This window comes from Schistocerca serialis, chromosome 3, assembly GCF_023864345.2.
Source record: "Schistocerca serialis cubense isolate TAMUIC-IGC-003099 chromosome 3, iqSchSeri2.2, whole genome shotgun sequence".
Taxonomy (NCBI): Eukaryota; Metazoa; Arthropoda; class Insecta; order Orthoptera; family Acrididae; genus Schistocerca; species Schistocerca serialis.
The window spans coordinates 894547981-894574550 of NC_064640.1; the positions used below are offsets into that span (position 1 = coordinate 894547981).

General features: G+C 40.5%; 1 protein-coding gene across 2 annotated transcripts in view; it reads left to right on the forward strand.

Moving 5' to 3' along the window:
- LOC126471138 (delta(14)-sterol reductase LBR-like) overlaps nucleotides 1-26570 on the forward strand; it is a 765587-nt gene that overhangs the window by 733515 nt on the left and 5502 nt on the right. For both annotated transcript variants that reach the window (XM_050099231.1, XM_050099232.1), the window contains 3 exons: nucleotides 17746-18044; nucleotides 22259-22503; nucleotides 22586-22803. In XM_050099231.1, the coding sequence (XP_049955188.1) occupies nucleotides 17746-18044; nucleotides 22259-22503; nucleotides 22586-22803 (762 nt within the window). The remainder of the gene's footprint in view (nucleotides 1-17745; nucleotides 18045-22258; nucleotides 22504-22585; nucleotides 22804-26570) is intronic.

The window sequence follows — 26570 nt, forward strand, 5'->3', positions numbered from 1 at the left end:
ACAGACCTGTAAGTCCACGCTATTGGTGATAAGATGAGAAAACCATCCCGAAACACATGTGCTACAAAATGCCACTGTTTCCTGCCCATGAATTGCGAGTGTTAAGTTTCTAGTTGAAAAATTTGGGGACAGCTTTCTGCTCACTTGGCCACAGTTTACAGGCACCGGTTTGAAAGGCAATGGCACATTACGGCTCCCATCTTTTGAAGATTTAGTCCAACAGATCCTTGACTGGGATAATTTTTGAAAATCATGTAGAGTACATCTTTACATTTTCACATTTATGCACATTTTTATTCAGGTTTCTCTTTTGCTACTGCAGCCTGAATCACAGTGTCCAATGACTAATTCTTACAAGGGAACCTCTCCATCGCACCCCCCTCACATTTAGTTATAAGTTGGCACAGTGGATAGGCCTTGATAAACTGAAAACAGATCAAGTGAGAAAACGGGAAGAAGTTGTGTGGAACTGTGAAAAAATAAGCAAAATATACAAACTGAGTAGTCAATGGGCCACATAAGCACCATAATGGACTACGAGAGATTAGGAGCGCCGTGGTCCCGTGGTAGCATGAGCAGCTGGAAAACGAGAGGTTCTTGGTTCAAGTCTTCCCTCGATTGAAAATTTTACTTTCTTTATTTTTGCATAGTTATTATCTGTCCATTCGTTCATTGACATCTCTGTTCACTGTAATAAGTTTAGTGTCTGTGTTTTGTGACTGCATCGCAAAACCGTGCGATTAGTAGACGAAAGGACATGCCTCTCCAATGGGAACAGAAAACATTTGTCGCAAGGTCATAGGTCAACCGATTCCTCCACAGGAAAACACATCTGATATATTCTATACTGGTGACAGCATGTGCGTCACATGACACGAATATATTGTCGACCCACCTAACTTGTACACTTGGCGAATGGGTAAAAAGATTCTTCTACCTTGCCCGATTTAGGTTTTCTTGTGGATGTGATAATCACTCCCAAAAAAGTGATGAAAACATAAGAGTTTGTCACATAAACTGAAAATAAAAAATTAAACTTTTCACTCGATAGAAGATTTGAACCTAGGACCTTTCGTTCCGCAGCTGCTCACGTTACCACGAGACCACGGCACTCCTGCGTTCCTATCGTCCTTAATGTTGCCTATCTTCCCTTGAACTACTCAGTTTGTATATTTCGCTTATTTTTTCACAGTTCCACACAACTTCTTCCTGTTTTCGCAATTGATCTGGGTTCAGTTTTTCAAGGCCTATCCACTGTGCCAACTTATAACTAAATCTGAGGGGGGTGCGATGGGGAGGTTCCCTTGTTAGTAAGGGCGACCCACTCAGTTGTCACATGGTGTACAGGGAGTTTGGAAGGGTGAGCAGTTTTCTACCATAAATGGATACAGGCTGCACAGATGAGAGTCAGAATCCTGACTGTACCTGAGGCTGAAATGCTTATTACCTGAGTTTGTGATGGTAAATTACTTTGTTATTGTTGCACATGCTGAAGCAGCTATTAGCTCATCCAGATGGTTAAGGAGGTTGGGTGCTAAGGTACTGTTTACGAAGTTCAAATTTTGGGGGGGGTAATATATCTGGTTTCTCAGGCCAGTGTAATAGAGGACATGTTATGTTTAAAATTGTAGTTCCTGTTATGATAGCTAGAAGATAGAAAGTTGGTCTTGAACTATCACATATTGTACTGTTTATCAATATGCTGCCACCTTGCAGCTTCAACCATTCTGTACCCTTAGATCATCCCTGCTTGTAACAATTCGCAATAACTGCTGTTGGATTGTATAAGCGACTTGCTTTTTAGAAATAGGGTTGTGGTGCCAGAATGGGCATATGGTGGCTTGCTCTTGCTGGCAACGCCAAAGCTCACGTAGCAATATTAGCGCATGGTTTTCCCGCCTTGCTTCCCATGCTGTTCTTCATGGGCCTTGTGTTTTTGCTGGTGGCAATAGCATGATAAATTTGGTCATTGTAGTGGATGGCTTATCGTGGTTATTGTTCGCTGTAGAGATATTGAGAGTACTGGTAGCCTTGAAAGTTTTACTTACTCTATGTTTAATGTCACTGAAATTTTTAATAAGGCTATTGGTAAATCATATTTCTACTCCTCAATACCTTTTGTTCTGAGGACCCATTGTCATTGTAAGGATCTGGTGTTTGTGAAGCTGTAAAACTTGTTTGTGATGACAGTATATTACCATAGATAAAAAAACCCGATCTCCCCCCCCCCCCCCCTCCCCCTTGCAAAAAAAAAAAAAAACCTACATATTGATTTTGCCAAAAGCACACAAGTGATTCTTGGTGTTGTCGCTCTCAGGGGCACTCTTGGTTGCTCTCTGTGAGAGGCACCCCTGTGCATCTTTGTGAATCGCAGCTCGATTGCATAGCACAACACAGAACTGTATGCTGTTGTGCAGGTTGCCTATCACAGTTGCTGACTTGAACAAATTTTTACAGTCTCCCATCTGACCTGGTATGGGAGAATTGTATAGTACACATGCTGCTTGATGCTGGGTATTGCTGCTTGATGCTGGGAACCAGACTAGCACATGTAGGCATGCACATTCGATGCCAGCTTGGACTGTCACAGGGTGGTAACATAGTGATAGGGTTTTCCTGTCTGGAGGATTAATAAACTCTAGCACAACTGGTATCTCTTCATGTGCTTTATGTAGCCCACCACAGACTTTCAGGGATTTTAGAATTGTATGCCGCTGCTACATACACCAACGAAGAATCCCAATCATTGCTATAGCTATTTGCATAGTGGCTTAGAATTTTCCCTCTCATTTGATGTACACATTCAGTTCTTCTGTTAGCCTGTGAGTTTAAAGAGATCATCTCAGTTTGTGAATAAGCAACAAATGGCATAACTTCTTCAGCAATGCTAACATAAATTTGGTGCCCTGATATGTGATTTTGTTTCCAGAATACCAAACTGTAGTAACCAATTACGCATCACTACATTTCTACTGTGGCAGTTTGCCGGTTCTGGATAGCAACCATCCACATGTAATGTGTAAAATGATCTACAATTGATGAAGGTTTCTCGGGCTGCCAGCCGGATGGTAGTGTTGATTTTTCATGACGTTACGGGAAGTGTCATATTGCCCATCTTCTGGCGAAGTGTCGAGATTCACAGAGAGTGGGATATTTGTATGCGCGGTCACTCCCCTCCATTATAACTTGGGAGGCTGTGGTGGACCAGCAGCATGCGCGTGGTGGTGGGGGTAGCAGCCCCGGCGGCCGTGTTAGGTTACATGCTGCAGTCGGTCCATTCCCACAGATAGGCTGGTAATGTCCTTGCCAGTTGTAGTGTGTGAGAGGTCATGCTATTCCTGCAAACCCTTGGATAAATTTGCTATAATAGTTTGATAATCCCTAAAAGACTGCAATTCCTTGCCTGCCTGAAGAGGTGTTGGAAAACTCCATACAGTGTTTATCAGTCTTGAACCTATTCTCATTTCGTCTTGGCTTATTAAATGTCCAAGTAATTCACTTCTTTGGCACAAAATGACACTTATATATGATAAGAGTTGGTTGTGCTTAGTGCAGTTGCTGAAAAATGTCCCTCAACCAATGCACATCCCCTTTCATATTCCTAGCAAACACAACAATATCATCCAGATACGCCATACACTATTTCGGCTTTAGTCCCTTCAAAAACTGTCCAACTACTGTTGAAACATCACTTGTGCATTTCGTAGACCAAATGACATTTTCCAATGAGGTACTGAATAAATGCAGTTTTTGGTTGGTCCTTGAGTACTATTCCCAGTTGATGGTAGCCACTTATTAGATCCATAGTGGAAATATGCATACAGTTTCCCAAGTTATCAAGGGCTTCTGTTATATTTGGTTGGATACTCGCCTGTAATCGTACGACTCTTCAGGTATCTGTAGATGCTGCAGAACTGATACTGCTACATTCCCTCAAGAACATTTCTTGAGTACTATCACCACAGTTGCACCCTCTAGGCTGGTACTTGCCTCAATGATACCATTGCATAATTATTTGTTAATGAATTTCTCTATTACCAATTTTAGGTGATGGGGCACCCTGTATGGCTTAAAGTACACAGGTGGTCGATTCCTAAATTGGAGCCTGTGCTTCGTCATTGGGATTGGTGGTAAAGGGCCATGAACTTTAAATAGATCATCTAATTCTAGCAGTAACTTCTCCATAAGATGTCCCTCCATTCTTTCTTAATGCTTCACTTTTTCATGTAATGCAGTTATACTCGCAGCTTGGTCATGGATATGGTCCGAACATATCCATCTAGATCAGCTTTGTCTAGAACATCTAAATTGGCAACCAATAATTCCGTAGACAAACTGATGATGCCATCAGTATCAAAATTATTGAAATCACTGGGCACTTCTCGTTCGCCACCCATCTCCTGTATGCATACAGTGCTTCTGTACACAAAACAGTGTGCTTCATGTAGCTCATAATTTTCCTCCAATGGTTCCACCACACAAAATGTGTTTACAGATAGTTCTGTTTCTACATTTGCTCATTGTAGTTTCCCTATGCTTTGCTGTACTTTATCATACAGATTGGTGTTCAGTGGCCGTGCACACGTTTTAACTGATTCATGGGTCACGAGTGGCAACCCTTGTGGCAGTATGTCATCGACAGAAGTTTTCAAAGATTGAACAATGTTTCCATGAGTTATACAATATGTTGTCCAAGGTCAGTTTTAGTATGATGCTTATACAGGAAACATGGCCATAGGATCACGCAGTACCTTTCACCTATATGGGAAAAACTTCCATAGTTTCCTGGAATTGCTTTGATTCCACCTGAAAATTTAAACACTGGTGAACCTAGCAACTACACTTTGTTACCATTGACTCCCCATACATCTATAGCATAGAAGGTTTAACTGCATGTTTCCCGTGAGGTCCAGAGTTGTCTCAGACATGTGAGCTCCTGAGTGTAACAAAAATATATGCTCCCTACCATTTGACAATGTTGACTGGAATACTCTCTTTCAAATTCTAAAGGCGGCACGGGTAAAATACAGGGAACGAAAGGCTATTTACAATTTGTACAGAAACCAGATGGCAGTTATAAGAGTCGAAGGGCATGAAAGGGAAGCAGCGGTTGGGAAGGGAGTGAGACAGGGTTGTAGCCTCTCCCCAATGTTATTCAATCTGTATATTGAGCAAGCAGTAAAGGAAACAAAAGAAAAATTCAGAGTAGGTATAAAAATCGATGGAGAAGAAAGAAAAACTTTGAGGTTCGTCGATGACATTGTAATTCTGTCAGAGACAGCAAAGGACTTGGAACAGCAGCTGAACGGAATGGACAGTGTCTTGAAAGGAGGATATAAGATGAACATCAACAAAAGCAAAACGAGGATAATGGAATGTAGTCAAATTAAGTCGGGTGATGCTGAGGGAATTAGATTAGGAAATGACACACTTAAAGTAGTAAAGGAGTTTTGCTATTTGGCGAGCAAAATAACTGATGATGGTCAAAGTAGAGAGGATATAAAATGTAGACTGGCAATGGCAAGGAAATCGTTTCTGAAGAAGAGAAATTTGTTAACATCGAGGTTAGATTTAAGTGTCAGGAAGTCGTTTCTGAAAGTATTTGTATGGAGTGTAGCCATGTATTGAAGTGAAACATGGACGATAAATAGTTTGGACAAGAAGAGAATAGAAGCTTTCGAAATGTGGTGCTACAGAAGAATGCTGAAGATTAGATGGGTAGATCACACAACTAATGAGGAGGTATTGAATAGAATTGGGGAGAAGAGGAGTTTGTGGCACAACTTGACAAGAAGAAGGGACTGGTTGGTAGGACATGTTCTGAGGCATCAAAGGATCACAAATTTAGCATTGGAGGGCAGCGTGGAGGGTAAAAATCGTAGACGGAGACTAAGAGATGAATACACTAAGCAGATTCAGAAGGATGTAGGTTGCAGTAAGTACTGGGAGATAAAGAGGCTTGCACAGGATAGAGTAGCATGGAGAGCTGCATCAAACCAGTCTCTGGACTGAAGACCACAACAATAACAAACAACAACCATTTACCATGCTGGTCAAGCAACATTCTGCTTGACATAGATTATGCAGCATTAAAATTCACTGGGAGTACTGCTCGGCAGACTCTGAGCTGAATACTCATATTCCGCCCTTTACTGTTATGCCCTTTACTTCTACACTACTGGCCATTAAAATTGCTACACCAAGAAGAAATGCAGATGATAAATGTGTATTCATTGGAAAATATGTTATACTAGAACTGACATGTGATTACATTTTCACGCAATTTGAGTGCATAGAGCCTGAGAAATCAGTACCCAGAACAACCACCTCTGGCCGTAATAATGGCCTTGATACACCTGGGCATTGAGTTAGACAGGCTTGGGTGGCGTGCACAGGTACAGCTGCCCAGGCAGCTTCAACACAATACCACAGTTAATTAAGAGTAGTAACTGGCGTATTGTGACGAGCCAGTTGCTCGACCACCATTGACCAGACGTTTTCTGTTGGTGAGAGATCTGGAGAATGTGCTGTCCAGGGCAGCAGTCGAACATTTTCTGTATCCAGAAAGGCCCGTAGAGGACCTGCAACATGCGGTCGTGCATTATCCTGCTGAAATGTAGGGTTTCGCAGGGATCAAATGAAGGGTAGAGCCACGGGTCATAACACATCTGAAATCTAATGTCCACTGTTCAAAGTGCCGTCAGTGCGAACAAGAGGTGACAAAGACGTGTATCCAATGGCGCCCCATACCATCACGCCGGGTGATACGCCAGTATGGCGATGACGAATACACGCTTCCAATGTACGTTCACTGCAACGTCGCCAAACACTGATGCGACCATCATGATGCTGTAAACAGAACCTGGATTCATCTGAAAAAATGATGTTTTGCCATTCGTGGACCCAGGTTTGTCGTTGAGTACACCATCGCAGGTGCTCCTGTCTGTGATGCAGCGCCAAGGGTAACCGCAGCCTTTGTCTCTGAGCTGATAGTCCATGCTGCTGCAAACGTCGTTGAACTGTTCGTGCAGATGGTTATTGTCTTGCAAACGTCCCCATCTGTTGACTCAGGGATTGAGACGTGGCTGCACGATCCGTTACAGCCATGCGGATAAGATGCCTATCATCTCGACTGCTAGTGGTACGAGGCTGTTGGGATCCAGCACCGCGTTCTGTATTACCCTCCTGAACCCACCGATTCCATATTCTGCTAACAGTCATTGGATCTCGACCAACGCAAGCAGCAATGTCGCGATACGATAAACCGCAGTCGCGAAAGGCTACAATCCGACCTTTATCAAAGTCGGAAACATGATGGTACGCATTTCTCCTCCTTACATGAGGCATCACAACAACGTTTCACCTGGCAACGCCAGTCAACTGCTGTTTGTGTGTGAGAAATCGGTTGGAAACTTTCCTCATGTCAGCACGTTGTAGTTTTCGCCACTGGCGCCAATATTGTGTGAATGCTCTGAACAGCTAATCATTTGCATATCACAGCATCATCTTCCTGTGGGTTAAATTTCACATCTGTAGCACGTCATCTTCATGGTGTAGCAATTTTAATGGCCACCAGTGTATACTCTCACTCTTCCATACCTATTACAGTGAGACTGACAACAGTTTTTTTGTATGTGGCCTACCGTATTTACTCGAATCTAAGCCACACCTTTTTTCCGGTTTTTGTAATCCAAAAAACCGCCTGCGGCTTAGAATCGAGTGCAAAGTAAGCGGAAGCTCTGAAAAATGTTGGTAGGTGCTGCCACAACTAACTTGTGCCTTCGAATATGTGTAGCGCTGCACAGGCATGCTTTGCAGGCACAAAGATAAATACTGGCGCCAAAACCTCTGCGTCAGTAAAAAAATTTTAAAAAAAGATGGAAGACAAGCTTTTTTCTCCGCCCCGAGTTTCAACCACTTCATTTTCATACATTATCCAATGAAGCAAATACAAATTCCGTATTGTTCATCTTCGAATGTAGCAGCATTTCAATGTACTACGAAAATCCGTCTGGCAAGACTGGGATGTTTCTCAATATGGCCAACTCTACGTTCTGAATTTTTTCCTACCTGTGAGAAGAGATGGTTGCTAATAGGAACTTCTACGAATTGTGAATCACACGCAGTATTCTCTTCATCATAAGAATAATACGAATATAAACATTTTACCATGCATTCTTTCGTATTTGCTGCTAACTCATTTAAATCCTGTCTGCCTAATAAACTACGAAACTAGAGTGAGACAACAACAAACACGGAAGAATATACATATCATGTCATGTTTATATTCGTATTCTTGTGCCTAATAGTGATACAGTCAGAATTGAAGCACGGCAATTGACTAGATTTTTAAATCTAAGATGAGTAATTTCTGTGCAGAATATAATGTACTAAAGAGGCGTCTGCAAAGATTTTCAAACAGAGAAAAATTTTCGCTAAACTCTCGTTCAGAACATCTTCTATCATACACAGTCTATTATTTGGTTCTTGTTGATAATTATCAAAGAAAGCAGCAGCGTAGTAACAACAAATAGCAGTCTCTTGCCATTGTTTCCATAATGAGACAATTCCTCTCTTTTTAAAATTGTAAGCGGCGGCAGCGCGCACAAAAGCAAGCCATACCGCGAGTGGCGACAGGCCGTAAACTCATTATCAGAATGCGATAAACAATGTATGACAGTACAGTAATGCATTTTCAGCTTAGAGTGACGTAAACACCTATAACAAAGAGAACGGCACTTATCAGATCAAAGAAAAATAAGGAATCGATTCAAACCAGACGAAGCACGTGAAAAAGAAAGGGTACCCGTATAAATACGGACGGAGCGACTGACGCATAGCAATGGCTACCTGGTACAGCTTAACTGCTAAGCTTACGACTCGAACCAAACTACTGTAGCTGTATCGTCATTTATTCGACCTAAATTGTGTCTCACATTACAATGGACCAACTTTGTTTTGATTTGGAGGTGTGGCCTAAAACTTTTCTCTCCTCTTGAATTTCGAGTCTCAAACTTCAGGTGCGGCTTAGATTCGGGAAAATTTTTTTCCCTTGATTTCAAGTCTCATTTTTCAGGTGTGGCTTAGATTCAAGTGCGGCTTAGATTCGAGTAAATACGGTAAACATCTACATTGATAGCACTTAACATCAGTAGAAGAGGCAGTACAGTAGGTGGTAGTTACCATAGAAATGCGTCTAATGCTCTCTGTTCCACATCCGGAAGAACAATCTTATTTGTTTTGTCACTCTGTGTTAATTCATAAGTTTTAATGTTTATTTTCTGTATCATAGCTGCAAAATTCTTACCTATTCACTGTGATTCTGCGACATTCCATTTAACTGTTCGCGATAGTATCTACAGCTATTATCTCTCTTCCATTGCTGCACCACACCTTGCCATATTAGTCCATTGAACAATTGAGCATTTTGTAGGTCCTCATGCTGCATTACATAACTTTTCATGTCTCCTGCCAAACATTACTTGGTCATTTGCAGCAGCTGTTCATCTGTCCTAGATCCCGGCTTTGTAGCTGTCAACAGCTTTTCTACAATTGATAATATATCCTCTCCTAAATAACATTATGGCACTCTCAGAAGGTGCTACATCCAGAGCTGCCTGAAATGCCATAGAGACATCAGAAGCAGCAGCAACTCTCTCGAGAACAGCAATTGCAGCTGCAACTTAAGTGCAGGGTGACACTTCATTTTCCTCCTCAGAAGATGACAGTAAAGCAGTATTTTTCTCTTCTGCATCATCAGCAGAATTGATGACTCGTTCTTCTACAGTACAGTTTTCGTTGTCTGCCAGCATCCATTCTTCCAGATTGGCAGTGCAAGAGGGTACTAACTGGTGTAAGCCTGTCGAAGAACAACATCGGAATCCAAAGTTGTATTTGCATTATGAGTAAGTTCAGATGCTGCATCATCATTTTCCTCTTCAGTCTGTGCTGCATTATCAGTCACTGTCCAGGCCTTCTTAAAACATTAGTTATGGTGTTTGTTGTAACTTCATCCCAAGCAGCAGAGATTTTGAGGACAGGTTGCAGTACATTCCAATGTGGAAAGGTTTTCTTGTAGTCTGATTGAATTAATGGCAGCCTTAACAAGAAGGTGTCTGTAATTATGCTTCATAGAGGTGATTATTTCTCCAGTGACAGTAGACAGCTTGTAGTGTTAGGTGGTATGAATACAACTTCAAAATTCGGAAGTTCCAGGTCATCGAACTGATGTTCCAGGCAGTGGTCCAAAGTTGCCAAAATACTTCTCTACCTCACAGCCATTTGTTGTTGAACTTTTAAGAGCCAGCTATGGGAGGGAGTCTGGTCATCCAAGCTTCATTATTGTTCTCATAGTGGCATACCAGATTGAACAGATTGACACATTTTTTTAAAAAATGTGGATTTTTGTATTTTTCAATCATTAATGGTTTGAGCTTATGAGAACCATCTCAATTACAACACAAGACCACCACCAGTCTCTCTTTCCTGCGTTTGCCTCTTGACAATTTTTTCACTCTTGATACATTGTGTTTGTGCCGGCTTCATCCATATTAAATAAATACAGATACAAATGACAGAGCTTGGATTAAAATTCCCACACCCTCTCATTGGCATCTTCCTTGTTTCATCAATGTGTTTTCCCACAAACATTTACAATATACATTTTATGCCTCTTCTGAAAATGCCATAGCCAGCCCTCAGAGCACACAAACCCTTTTTTGTGGGCGATTTCACGAGCATTTTTTTGAAGCATGGGGCCAGATGACAGAATTTGCTGTGAGTACATGTGTTGGAATAATTCAAACAGTGAATCGTTCATGTTTGGCTGTCCTCATGCACTTGCTATTGCTGCAAAATGAATAGCTTGCCAGACTCTCCTCTATTTTCTGTCTTGAAATAGACTTTGAGATTTGGAAGTGTCTGTGATATGTGTTTTAGTCTTCCCTTCACTATTGATTACATGTAGAATTTGATGCTTTTGTGTTAACATCAGAGAATTAAGAGCTTGTTGGTAGCATTAAGAGCTCGTTTCTATTTCAGCACCATATTGTGTGAGATATGGGGGGGGGGGGGGGTTGGATTTCACTGTTCATAATAATCAGAGACAGACAGATCTCTGCATTGTTGTACATTTCACTCTCTTTGTGGTCTACCAACCAACCCTGTCTTCCCCTTCCCTTGTGTCTTACACTGTGGTAATGACATGAGCAGCAATCAAGCGATTGTGCCATTGTTGTGAAATTACAACAAGCTATTGAGGAAAAGTATGTGAAACATAGTGCAATACATATGTATGTATTTATTTGGTTTAGGTAAAGAATGAGATGTGGAACATGTAATGTGGGGGGTCAAATTTTAGTTTGTAGGACGAATTATCTGAAATTTTGTTTGTCATATTGGGAAATAGTGAGGGTCTACTACATATTCCATTGTGTACAGCAAACTTGAAATGGAAGAAGGATATTACTGACAGATGCTCAAACAGTCAAGTTCGGCTACTTTTGCTCTTTGTGTAATTACTAGTCTTGGAAACAAACGAATCAGCCTCTTGACATAGTCTGCATTTTTCCACTTAATAAAGTCTTACAGAACAATTGTCTGGTGTAACTCGTCACTTACAAAGAAAGTATTGAGTGCACAAAAATATATGGTGTTCATCTGCAGTTGTATAGGTACCTCATCAAGGAGTCAGTCATTTTAGCTGCACCATCACAGTACATATATTCACTAATGAAATTCGTCTCTCATAATTTTTCACAATTTGAGAAGAATAGTGATGTCCACACCTATATTGCTAGATGAAAATATGACTTTTATTGGCCATTGTTAAAGCTGTCAGTGGCTCACAAGTTCAAGATGAGCAATAGAAAGTTTGGTCATTTGCCTGATAACATAAAATGTCTGACAAGTAGCAAAGCAAGTTTTAAACCTAACTTAAAATAATTTCTCGTGGAGAACTGTTCCTATTCCATGGACTAATGTCTATTAAAAGCTTTTAAGTATAGTTACCTGAATAGGACTAAAATATAATATGTTCATTAATGCTAACATTAATCATGTATATGTATCCTGTAAAATGATTAATTCCAAATAATTTCAGCGGAAGATATCACTGAAATGATCTATGGAACGTGTAAGCAACTAAACCACCCATAATGTTGCTTGAATCTGCTGGTTGCTTCTGATGCCAGTTGTAGAGGTGTCAAGATGGCTCTAGTATTTATTGATGTTGTTACAGGTTGCAGAGGTGTTGCAGTATGGCTGCCAGGGCACTACATACATAAGAGCCAAGTGGGTTGGCTGTCAGTGCTTGCTTAGCTCAGCATGCAGCAGCAAGTGGCAGCCAGGGTACAGAGTTGGCAGGCCAGAGAGACACACCGTGGTGTAGAAGCCAAGTCAGTTCCTTGCTGGTCACGTAGAGCTGGCGCGGAGGGGGGGGGGGGGGGGGGGGGGGGGGGTCAGGCCCGAGTAAGGGGCAGAAATAAAGCCCTCCACACCAATCAGGGCCTTATTACTGAACACACACTAATATCTCAACACTCAACAGACAGGCAACAGGCACATCATGGCAACAAACTGTGAAATAAGCCAGTCACACCGTTTGATGCATATGTGTGACCAGCAAGCAGTGTGTGGTGGGCCCAATGTAGAAGGTACGCAATCGTGTTTGCGAACCAAGGACCCCCGACAGGATGCAGCAGCCTGAGGACGGAAGCATTCAGTATTAGAGTGCCCACATGCAGGGCAGGCAGCAACTTGGCAGTAAGTCAGGTGCAGGTAGTACCTAAGCATAGGCTGTGAACCATCTACCCTCTGGTGCATGCCTTTGAGTTGGTTCAAGTCAGCCAACAGATGGCTTCTGATAGAAAGTACCATTGCAGCTCCTGGCAGCATCAGGACCAGGTGTACCTCAGACCTGCAGCTAGTGGAGGCAGTGTCTTGTTGTAGTTGGGCTGGATGACCCACATCAGGTCAATGACTGGCATGGAGTACTTCTCAGAGCTGTAGTGGATGGTACTTACAGCAGCTTGTCCCGCACTGTTGTGACAGGACATCATTTTTGACTGCATAGACCACAGAAGTGGTGCAGTGCTGGGTTCAGACATGAAGTAAACCATGCCACTACTGCAACAATCTGGCCCTTGTACTACGTGGCGTTGACAATGTACCAGCCTCGGCAGGAGACAGAGTCTAGTCATGTGGGGGGGAGGGGGGGGGGGGCGCGGTCAGGCCCAAGTAAGGATTGAACATCGTTTGTGATCAGAATATTTATTGAACAATGTATGGTTGAAAGAGCAATTAAATAAATTCAGAAAAAATTACTTGTGAGCTTACAACACCGTTACGCTGATCCAAATTGTACTGTGAAAAACACAGGAAACCCAAAATGTTGTACATCGTAATGAAAATTTATGTTCAAAGACAACAAATAAGCTTTTCACTTAACTATCACATTTATGGAAGCAAATACTTTCAAAAACCAACTTCACAGAAGCGAAGCAGTTGTTGCAGTTCCTTGAGAATTAATTGCTTATCACTAAGTTTCTGTTCCTATAATGAGATACCATGTAATTATGGGGACACACAAATTTTTATTAGTACAAGCTTAAGTGACAGAAGAACGATGAAAAAATTTAATACAGTATCGGTGCTTCAAAGCAACAGCTACAACAAGAAGAATTTGTATAACAAACAATTTAGCAATTCACCTGATCGTATTTTCTGACAGCCAGTTATTGATTTACAGTTGCTTGGTATCACAGAATGTTGTACAAGACTAAGACTACTGACCAAAGGAATGAGAACTTACTAAAACCATGACCTTAAAAATTTACATTCAGTTTCCCAAACACACACACACACACTCACACACACACACACACACACACACACACACACATATAAAAACAAAGATGATGTGACTTACCAAATGAAAGTGCTGGCAGGCCGACAGACACACAAACAAACACACAAAATTCAAGCTTTCGCAACAAACTGTTGCCTCATCAGGAAAGAGGGAAGGAGAGGGAAAGACGAAAGGATGTGGGTTTTAAGGGAGAGGGTAAGGAGTCATTCCAATCCCGGGAGCGGAAAGACTTACCTTAGGGGGAAAAAGGACGGGTATACACTCGCACACACACACGTATCCATCCACACATATACAGACACAAGCAGACATATTTAAAGACCAAGATATATATATATATATATATATATATATATATATATATATATAGACACACACACACACACACACACACACACACATAACCTACACCTCCCGGATAATCAAGACAATTTTGCCCATGGTGCTAGTAACTGCTGGTATTGTCTGGCAAGAAAAATGACCTTTAAGTTTAGGAAATAATCAAATCATAAACTTAACCCGTTGACCATGAAACTAAACACAATATGGCTATCAGCATAATTACACACCCACATACCAGTAAAAAGGGGCAGAAATAAAGCCCTCCACACCAATCAGGGCCTTATTACTGAACACACACTAATATCTCAACAAGGAGATAAAAAGATTCGCTCACCGACCGCAATTCAGTTTCAAAATGGCACGTCTGGCATAACGGTAGCAAGGGAACACCACATAGGACAGAAAATCGACAACATTTGAATGGATGCACACAATTGGGAAACAAATTTCGATTACATTCACAGACAGTATCTTAAATACCAAGAAATTGGCACGAATCCTTTACCCCAAAATTAACAAGTTAACTAGCAAGCATCAAAGCCACTCACAGCAGTGAATGAGGTAACTTATGCCAAAGTCCACAAAGCTGTCGTATATAACAAGGTAAAAACACAGTATGTTATAATTACAGAAAATTGCTGGTACAATAAGCAGTTGGTACAAACACATGAAGGTCTCTTGAACTCGCATTCAACGTACCTATGATCAGAGCTTAAGCAAACAGTTAGATTGAACTGGTATTTTTGTATTTCTAATTGCCGTGAAGGTGGGTAAGGCACATAAGCAGACAGGCGGCGCACTGGGAAAGACATTGGAAAGGAACACTTTGCAAATCTCATACTGTCCCCAAATTCATTCAACAGGCTTAAAATACCAAACCTCTGCAGTAGGAGTAGCTTCAGCCGCCTCTTGTTCTTCGGAGCCTCTAGGATTTAAGCTTATTCTCGGACATGTGATGCCAAGTCCAGTCGTCCAACAGAGAAATCACACAGCCCAAATCACAACACACTGTGCCTGAAGAGCCCTTCCTTCTCCGTCACCTGCCTCTGTCTGACTCACTCCTCACACTGCCACTTGATTATGTCAATACGGCACACACTTCGATAGAGGTAAAGATTGCATGGGGCAGATGTACCATGACCTATCAACACGGTATGGATCAGACTATTTTTGTGTTTATTTTAATGTCCAAATTTTGTAAATCTTACATGAAAGTATTGCGATTCTAATGCACACTTTCTCTTGTATAATTATAGGTTTAATATCAATATAAGAAATTCAGCAACTGGATCATATCTCGAATCAGTACACACAGCACAATCTTATCAAATAGGTAAAACAGTTGTTTGATTTTGGAGAAAAATTCAATGGTGCACCGCTTTTAACAGTTACTTATTATAAACCCATTATCAGATTTTGCAGACATATGAGAATAATGTCATCTCATTTTTAGGTGTCATAAAAAATTCAGAAACTGTTTACATGTTACAAATGTGAATCTTCATCTACCAAACATGTGATCTTGTGCACATTTCAACACTGTCACATCATATTAATATTTACAAACTCAACAAATGTGAAATAGTGTTACATTTCCCATAGTGCATGTTCTTTTCTACGTATTATACAAAAGGACAATTTAGAAAATGACAACTTCTGTTGGTTAATGTGAAAAGTATGTATTACATGGGGCTGTCTTATTAAGGAGCTGTCTTTAGCTCTTTGCGAGAGAGTCGTCGTCTTTTTCTTTTGCCTTTATCTTGTACCTACGCAGGGTTGGCGTGGTTATCAGATTTGGCATTGCTACGAGGTTGGCTGGATGCCCTTCATGTTGCCACAAAATTTTCCTGTCATTTTTATCAAGGCTTGCATTTATATACATTGCATGCAAGGAAATCTCTCGTGAAAATGCAGGAATTGTAGATGTGTACTACTTGATTATTGGCAGTGTTATACATACCTAAGGGCTGCACACAGCCACACTTCTTTTCAACATGTAGATATATTTCTTATCAAAAAAGCTTTCATAACTATTTGGAAATCCAGTAATGTTTGATAATTTAATAGATAAACATATAAGGATGTCTTAACTAGTTACAATAAAGACATACCTTGGTTAGCAATATTTCAGTTGCTGAACGAGGTAGCACTCTCTTTCTCCATCCTTCCCCAGTGTGAACTTGGAATTAATCTGTAATTGTCAGTAGGACAATCTATAGTGCTGCTTTCTACAAGTAGACTCTCACTTTTTAAAGCACTGTATATTCAAAGTTAATGATCATGTGTTTGCCATTTTTTGTGCTTATGTCAACATATCCAAGAATTAAAGAAATGAGGGTGTGCTGAAAAGTAATACCTCTGAATTTTCATGTGAAAATTTGAAGCTGTTTAAATAAAGCAAACTTTATTAACATTCTACATCTTTGCTCTTCATGCCCTCTGCCGCTAGAGGTTTCTGAATTGTAACTTAAAACATGATGGTGTATAACAAAGCTGCTAGTACGTGAGAAACAGCGTGCTGTAATAAAGGTTCGAATTCAAAGCTTTTGTCTGCACATGAAACACCCTATCCTTTAGCAAGACAATGCCAGACCACATATGAGCACTGCAGTATCTGCAACAGTCCGACACACTGGATTCACTGTCATTGATTATTCTCCATGCAGTCCCAACTTGGTCCCATCTGATTTTCATCTGTTATTCATCTGTTTGCAAAACTTAAAGAACACCTTCGAGGACTTCGATTTGATAATGATGAAGCAATGCAAGAATACGTGAGATTTTGGCTCCATCAACAATGTTAAACATTATACAGTGACAGTATCAACAAACTAGTCTCCTGTTGTTGGGGAAAAGCTTTTGTCGCCAGGGTGACTATGTTGTGAATTAAATATGTAAACGCAAATAATACTGATGTAGAATATTAACATCATTTGTTTTATTTAAAATCTTTTAAGAATTTTCACATAAAACCCCTCACAGTTGCGCCTCACCGCCCGCCCCTCGCCGCCCGCCCCTCACAGCTGTGCCTCGCCACCCGCCCCTCACAGCTGTGCCTCGCCACCCGCCCCTCACAGCTGCGCCTCGCCACCCACCCCTCACAGCCGCGCCTCATCACCTACCCCTCTCCTCGCCACCTACCCCCTCCCCTTCCCTCTCCGTTATGCCTCGCCACGTGCCCCCTCCTCTCCCCTCCCCTCTCCGCTATGCTTCACCACATGCTATTACCTGCCACCTGCCCAATCCCAGACACATCTCTGCACCCATCCCAGTTGGTGGCCATAGCAAGGGGATGGTGGGGTAGTTGTGTCGGGGAGGGGACTGTTGGGGTGGTGTATTTAACAGTGAGTACTTGTTCTTGATCAGTCATTGAGGGATTTTTCTTAATTCTGGTTGTGATTTTCTCCCTGGCTTGTAATATGAAGCCTGTTGTAATGACTACCGTATAAATATTGCAATTGTAAATTTCTTGGTGTAATTTTAATTAATGTTCTCAAGGAACATAAAGTTATCTCTTTCTATATTTTGTTCCACAGGGAATTTCGCAGCCCTGTTTGCACTGGTTCTAACTTCATCAGTGTGCTACTTCAAAAGGGAAGTTGCTGACATTGTAGTCAGTGTGTATAGTGAGGCTGCAGTTTCAGCAATGCTTGTGGGAATTGTATTTTCTCTAATTCTGTACAGAAGAGGTGGTAAATTGCCTATCTCCTATCGTAATCCATATGGATCAAAAGGCTTTATGTGGTATGACTTCTGGATGGGACGAGAAGTTACTCCTCGTATTGGAAAATTCGATGTAAAGCTCATCCTTCATCGATTTTCCATAATTATTGTGGTAAGTAAATATTGTTTTTGCAGCAAATGTGATACTATAACTTCATTATGAGATCATTTCTGTGTATGTGACATAAAGAAATTAAAAGGCAAACAGAAAAGCATCAACTTCATGCCAAGGTGACCCACCTCTGGCCAATGCGGTTTATCCCCAGTGACAAGGTAAATCTTGATTGTAGGTATATGTTTTGATCTTGTTAATTGAATAAATTATCTTCAACATTTGTTCTGGTACCATGATGTACATGTAAAGAAATTTGCACAGTACTTCAAAATGGGATTAACATCATATCTATGTTTGTGTCAACTTTTATTGTTGTTTGAGGGAGGTGTGGGATCAGGATCTCCAGAAAGGTCCCAGCTTAATGTTCCTACTCTGAAGAGTGTTGTGTGTCCTGTCTAAATATGGAATCTGACTCCAAATATTTTGTATCTGTTGAATAAAAATAAATGTTATGTTCAACAAATATGATAAAATAAATATTAACATTATATTATGGGTGCCTGGGCATGGCCTATGATTCTGTAGACTATAGCCCAGCTGCATGGCTGAACCTGTGTGAGCTATTTGCCTACGCTGGCTGCAGATGCCTGTTTGCCCATATGTTGGTTGAATAGTGTCTGGACAAATTAGAGCACAATAATACGCACAAAAACACTTACAGGCACTAGAAAATATACTGATAACAGTAAAGGAAATCTATGGATTGAAATAAGAACCACAAAATATCTTTATTTACTTTAAAGCTGTTGCATTACATGGCACTTCAGCAAAATATAATAAAGTTTGTGTCACTTATGAATACCATCTCATTTCTGGAACTTATTCAAAGTCTTTCATGTCTCTCTCCATACATATTTCCCTGTTGTAGAATGCTTCAGTATTACCTGACTGGAATTTTTGCTGTGGTGAAAATTCATGTGGTATGGTAAGCGTATTATACCATCTTCCTGTTATGGTGTTAGAACTTCTAGGATTCATTAAGCTGCTATCCAAAGCCAGCTGGAACATCCACAGCTTATCTGTGGGTTCCTGAGGACACACACACAGTAGCAGCCACTGACAGAAAGTACCTGTGCTACATCATTTCCACTTTGTGTAGATCACCTCCTTCCAAATTTCAGGGATACCAGCTGCTTTGCTTCTCATTAATGAAACTGAGCTATTACACTGTTGCCAAAAAGAGAATTGTCATACTTAACTTCACAAGCTGCATCAGTAAAGGGCTCTCATGCAAAGTGGACACCTTAAAACAAACATCAGAGGGCACACACAGTTGTACAGACAAGTGATTTTGAACTGACCATAATTATGAATCTTATGGACATGGATTTGTCGTATGGTGTCATTTTAGTTTGAACATGGTATGTTATGATAGTTATGCATTTGTTGAATGAATGTGTTGATCACACCAAGTGACCACAACTTAAGATGACCATCATTTTGTTTGCATGACCATAATGGCAGTATAGTATTAGTTCAATTCTGAAACAATGCAGCTGGTGCAGATGTGTTTGATGGTTGAACATTGTCTTACTGCAAACTGCATTGGTAATATGTGTTGTCCACATAGGCATTGTCACCAGAGTGGTTGAGGAGTCTTGGTTTAACATATCCGATTGTGATGGCCACATATGAATGAAATGCTGCCGCAGTGATTGCAATCCTGCAAATGATGTGGGACATCACTGGATGCAACTTGAGTTCTCATTTCGTACATCTCAAGTGCAATCTAAAGAATAACTAGTAAATCAACTATGTTTTTGAAGTAGAAGACTTACACCTCCAGCAGACAACTCAGGGGCCTGTATTTCAACAGGACAAGGCTCGGATTCTTATAATGAGAAATGTGGAAGCCATACTTGAAGAAAGATGTGTACCACTGCTTCTCTGGTTTGCACATTTGCGTGACATGTCACCCCTGAACATGTATGGAATGTGGTTGGTTGGTGACCTTTTGTGGTTTTCTAAGACTGGTGGAACTTCACAGAGTAGAGTACAAACTCTGAGTAAGGAGGTTCCTCATTATCCAGGTGCTGTTTTGTGCAATGTCAAAGTGTTTAGAAGCATCACTGGGAAGCTTGATGTCAACTAAATTCAACAACCCCGAGTTTATGTACAGTTGTGTTACCTTAGAGATTTATCTTCTACTATCAGTTTTAGTGTAATGTAATCGTATTGCCATAGCAGTTTTATCATCTTCAATAAATAATCATCAAGATATTTCTTTATTTATGAGCCAAACCAGCAAAGTATTTTATTCATTTTTCTGGCAATCAAATCTTCATATTGCCACAATTGTACCACAGATTGCTCATCTCTTATGTAATGTTTTATTCCAGTATTTTAAGTGTTATATTTAAAACTACTTTATCTTTTGAGATATGAGTGCTATCTGCTCTGTATTACACACATTTTTCTTGCATTGTCATATCGCAGTCAGTTTATCCTCACAATTGTTCAGTTAGTAGTGGTTTGCTTCATTGCCTTTTGTCAGCGGTGGACTTCCTGATATTTTTTTGCATTTGGTCTACAACTCCACATTTTCCAATCTCTACATATTATAAAAATGTGTGTGTGTGTGTGGGTGTGTGTGGGGGGAGGGGGGTCCATTTGTGTTTTCCCCATCTCCTCCTGAACCAGTGGACCAATCCAACTGAACTTGGTACACATGTCTTTTACTGTCAGGTAACAATTGCAGTGAATGTAAGACCCATAGTTCAGGTGATACAACGTGGCGATCAGTGAGGTGGGTGAAAAACAGCTGCATCATTCATGAAGTTTTAATGCATTTATTCTTTAGTGCTAAGACACTCCTACAGTTGAGTTAACTTGAGGAAATCCCTGACAACTGGCACCGCTTTTGACATCTTTCAATTGTGAAGCGTAGACGGCTGCAGGCAAAAATTGTAGCCATCTACAAAGCTATGAAGAGGCGTTGTCATAGAGACTGTTACAAAATCACTTTGTAGACACGTGAAGAAGCAGTGACCAGCGTTCAGAAACTGTTGGGGATCATGTTCCTTAATCTGGATACTGTTCCTACACATTTGTACATCGTGCATATTTCTTTACATGACTGTTTGATAATTTACAAAGCGTTTTCATGAATACATAGTAATAAATTTTTTAAAAATACTGTACTTCAAACACAGCTCATTTTTTGTATTCATTTCTAATAGAAAATTGGCAAAATGAATACCCGAGCAATGCAGCTAGGTTTCTCAGCTCGTTATAGAAATAAAGAAAATTGATTAGTGTAGAGACACTTCTCTATATGATTCATACCTAGAAAAGAGCAAACAAAATTCTCAAAGTAGTTAGGGTTTTAGGATGTCAATGTGGACTGTGATGTGAGAATTAGTAGAAAAATCCTTTAGCATAGTAACCCAGATTCCACACCTTGATTGACCCTCATAGTCTAAGTCCACCATTCAGTCACCTGGCCTGCTGATACCTATTTATATGCCGTGGGCTCAACATTCCAGAACTATGCTAAACAGTCTCCAAGCAGCATTTTTTTTACTTTAATTTCACATGCCGCCATATCACGTGTCACAACATCGATTATAGTGATGTCTAGTAGTTTGCCAGCCAGAGTGGCTGAGTGGTTCTAGGCGCTACAGTCTGGAACCGCGCGACAGCTATGGTCACGGGTTCGAATCCTGCCTCGGTCATGAATGTGTGTGATGTCCTTAGGTTATTTAGGTTTAAGTAGTTCTAAGTTCTAGGGGACTGATGATGACCTCAAAAGTTAAGTCCCATAGTGCTCAGAGGCATTTGAACGATTTGATGTCTAGTAGTTTCTGTAGTGGCAAGAGAATCTATACATTCTTGTCCAGCCTTGATTGGGCATGTATATTGTAACAATTACTATTTGTGTTCTACAGCTGTTGCTCACATTTGTATTTATTTTGTGTTTAACTTAACACTACACATTTTGAACACATTCTCCTCATGGAGAGGCTGTTCGGAGAGTGGGAGGAATTTGCCAGAAGTCTATGGCTAGTGGTATCTGCTGTTGTTGTTGTTTTGATTATCTTGACATATCACTTCTGACATTTACATAATTACCTGTAGGCTATGTGTGCATGCCTTGTAGTGTTAGCTGTAGGGTTAATGCCTTCATCATCTGTGAATAAATAATTAATGTAATGCTGTAATTACATTAGTAACAGAAATTGTTTAATTAGCTGTTTTTGTTTGTGTTTCAGATTACACTGAACATGTTGATTGCCACAAAAGCATATTCGCAGGGAGTGGAAGAAGAAATATTAAGATCTGTTATAATATCTACAATATTGCAGTCATTATATTCTTTACACTTTATTTTTCATGAAGACCTGTATCTGTATTCCTTCCTAGCTATCTCAGAAGGTGTTGGATACATGATAGCAGTGGGATTTATGACATTTCCATTCATATTGACATTCACTACAAAAGCTATCTTGGACTATAGGTTAGTCTCTTACATATATTAACTGCTGTTGACATCTCTCTACTTACTGAAGAATAAAAAAAAAATTTATCTTGTTTCACAGATTAAAGGCATCACTGACAGAAATGTATATTGTACTGTGTTCCTATACAATTGGACAAATATTATTACAGTCGAGCAGCCACAGGAAAATGCTCTCTCTAAAATATCCAGTCACCTCAGTTTGGAGGGTGAATGTGCTGCCTAAATGGAGTGCTGCTGTTCAGACCAGAGCATATATGGGAGAGATAATTATTTATTGGGCTTTGGCTTTGGTTGCTGGTAAGTCTTATGTCCAGTTTTCAGCAATGTTATTGTAACTAGAGGACCAGATTCATGTATGAGTGATAAAACACTACTGGTTAATCTGTCATGATTTGTTGTTTTTGTGAATATAGTCGCCATTGTTCTTAATAAGAAAATTAGAACTCATTCTTTTAACACCTATAACTACAATGGTGTGCAAAACTTTAGGGTGAAAGTAACTTTTGCATGATGTGTTACTGCCAAGTAACATAGGTCGATGAAACATCGACCACACATAGAATGAACTCCTACAGTATAGTACAAAAGGTAACTGAAAGACAGACAAACAGAAATGACACTTTTATTGAAAGTCACCACGATTTATAATGGTCTGCTGGATATAAGGAAAGATGGGATGTGGTTCTTAATAGGGTGTGTGATCACCACAGATGGCAATGAATGTTCTGCAATGTGCTCCCATGCTGGCCACATGGTTGGTTGGGAGTTCTTGTGGTAGAGCATTCCATTCCTCCACCACCACAGTTGACAACTGTTGGATGTGCTATAATACATCTCCCCAATGCATCCCACATACATTCGATGGAATTTAAGTCAGAGGAATAGGCAGGCCAGTCCTTTCACTGAGTATCCTCTCATTCAAGAGCTGTCCCACCGTCACAGTTCGATGTGATCACACTTTGTCATCCATAAAAATGAAGTCAGGGCCAAATGTACCCTGAAAATATGCACTTTGGGAAAGGAGTACAGTGTCACAATGTTGACTAGTGGGTGTGCTGTGTTCAATGATTGGCAGGTCACTGCACCCATGCAGCATTATGACTCACTGCACAACACATGGACCATCAAAATGACCATGTTCAACAATGTTCCTGGGTGTATTGCGTGTTCCCACCTTTCACCAGATGAGGATATGCCCAGCTTTGTCGAACATTATCACTTTTGTTAAAAGTGTTGGAAGGCATGTTGTTGCATGGACGTACTGACCTCAAAATCTTTGAACATGGTACATTTATCAGTCAGTGTTGTTGTGACACTGTGCTCTTTCCCCAAGTGCACCTTTTCTGGGTTCATTTCACCCTGCCTTTGTTTTTATGGATGACAGTGTGTGACTATATTGAACTGTGCAGGTGGAGTAGTTCTTGGAATGAGAGGATATTTAGCGAATATCGCTCTGCCACAATAATTCTTTACCAACCTTTTGCCAGTACATTGCAGAGTATGCATTGCCATCCATGATGATCACATACCTTGTTAAGAACCATTTTCCATCTTTCCTAATGTCCAGAGGACCATTATAAATCACGGTGACTTCTGTGTGATTATTGTCTTTGAATCAAAGTGTCATTTTTGTTCTTCTCATTGTGTGTCTTTCCGTTACCTTCTGTACTGTACTGTAGCAGTTCCTTCTGTCGAGCTATGTTATTTGGCAGTGACACATTGTGTGAAAGTTACTTTCATCCTTAAGTTTTGCACACCAGTGAATTTTCAAGATTTTTGTGCAAATTTTTGTATGTTCCTGATCGCATTCTGCTAGATGGCCAAGGATGTTAGTGAGGTCTGTTGTGTGTCTTGTTCCAATAGTTTATGTTTGTGATTGTATTGTTGGCTGTCAGTGTTGCAAACTATAACAGGAGTTCTTGCAGCCTATATTACTTACAATAATGCACTGATGGGAAAACCAGATGTAGCTGCCATATTTGATAGGGAAAACTCCTGCTGCTTCAGTAAAGAGATTCCTTTGTGACAGTTGTGTACAAACCCTACAAAAGAAATGACAAATTGGTGCTCTTTATTGTGCCCAAAAAACTGAGATACTAGATCTCGGACATAGTCAAACCACGCAGCTTTGAACAGAGTTTGTGCCTCACTGTGCCAAGTGTCTACAGTTAGAATCTTGGGCTAGGTAAAATTTCCTCTGCCAGGCAAACTGTTGTAGTTAAAAATGTGTTAATGACAGAGATTGCTTATGGTTAACCCTGATTATAACTATTGAAGGGCAAGCCACTGGCCAGCAAATCAACCCTGAACATTTATGACATGAGCAGTCATCCGTCCAGAACACTTTTTAACAATGCAGTGGCACCATATACGAGAGAGTTCTTTTTATTGTGGGAATTCAGGTTCATCTGTTATGCAAACAACTGTTTTCAAATTCCCAAATATGTTACAACATCTTTGTGCTATCATCAGTGTGTACTTTTATTCAGTTCTTATTTTCTATATTGTTGGGTTTTGTAGAACTCTGTTCACATTATTATATGCTGGTAGCTGGCTATCTGTAAAGTTATTTTAGTAGTTTTTGTCCTCATCTGCATTCTCATCTGTTGTGGAAGTATACACAGAAGCATAGTACAGGTTTCTGAGTAACTTCCCTCACAAGTTAGACTTTTGAACTTCACAAACCAATGTTTATGTTGGTGTTGTGTCTGATTCCTGTCGATGTTCATGTTAAAAAGAACAGTTCTTTTTATAATAGGTGGACATGAATTCCTGTAATTTAGTCTGCAAACACAGTTGTTGCTGGAACTTCAAAACTAAATGATTATTTGTCTTGTTCATTTACGAATGAAGTGTTTCCAGAACTGCCAAAAATGATGATGAAGACACGTATTTCATATTTGGCTTGAGGCAGCTTAATGTTTTGCAAAGGTAGCACACACCCTACAAGTCATCGATTTTACTCCTCTTTCACACATTTGTAGGACATAGATCGGTGTAGCAAATAATGCTCAATATGATGTGCTCCTCCTGCATTTTCAAGAAGTCGAGGGTCATAGTTTTAGGAGCCTATTGAACACCATTTGTGAATGCCAGCTGTTGAGCAACAATATTTGCACAATCAGGAACTGTGGATTTAAGGCAGCAGGCTAGAAGTCTCCTAGAGTTATGTTTGAGGCTTGTCATCACCCCCCTCCTAATCTTCCACCAAACGCTTATATCACTACAATGAGTAGTTTCTTCAAGAAGGAACTGTAATGATATCCCCCTAATCCCTCTCCCACTCCCTCACTCTCCTGTGGCCTTGCTACTCTTTTCTGAGAAAACTTGTGGCGAGCATGGTGTCTCGAGTCACTGCATTATTTTTTTCCTTTCCAGTGTTGCAGTCTTACTTTCTGACTTTATCTTTTCTCATACTCTGTCTGTAGACAGATTACCTATTGACAACCTAGCTTGTCGCAGGACATTGATTATGGCTTTTCCCATTTTACTTATTTATTTTCAACCACTTACTTTCATTAAGTCCCCACATCCAGGTCTGTTCTCCACCTTTTCTAATATTGTTAGAGACATGTAGGCCATGCAAGGAACCTGACTAAGCAGGGAATGCACTATTGAGGCCTGAGATATTACCTCTCTGTAAGTGCTGAGGAACAGGTGCCTGTCTGGTGGTATCAGGACTCTGGGCAGTGGCCGTCAGTCTGGCAATTGCTCTGGCTTTGCGATACTTGTGGGGAGAGCCCTTTCTAGGTTGTTTATGCAGTATCATGACAAATATCTCACACAGTGGAAATACGACAGTCATCTGCCAGTGGCTGTGAGGCAACAACTAATGTCCGCCTGTTCTGCGATCTGTGTTAATTTCCATGAAATGCATTTCAGTTATGATCATCTCCAGTCCTTTGAGGATACCATGCCCTCTGTCAGAACCCCAGAGCATCTGGATGGGTTTACATGCTGGTTAACACAGATACTGTCAGTGAGTGAACCAGCCCGGGTGGAGGTAAGTGGTGGAGGGTAGTACTATGTTGGTTTGGTAGCAGACTTTTGATTCACGAACTACT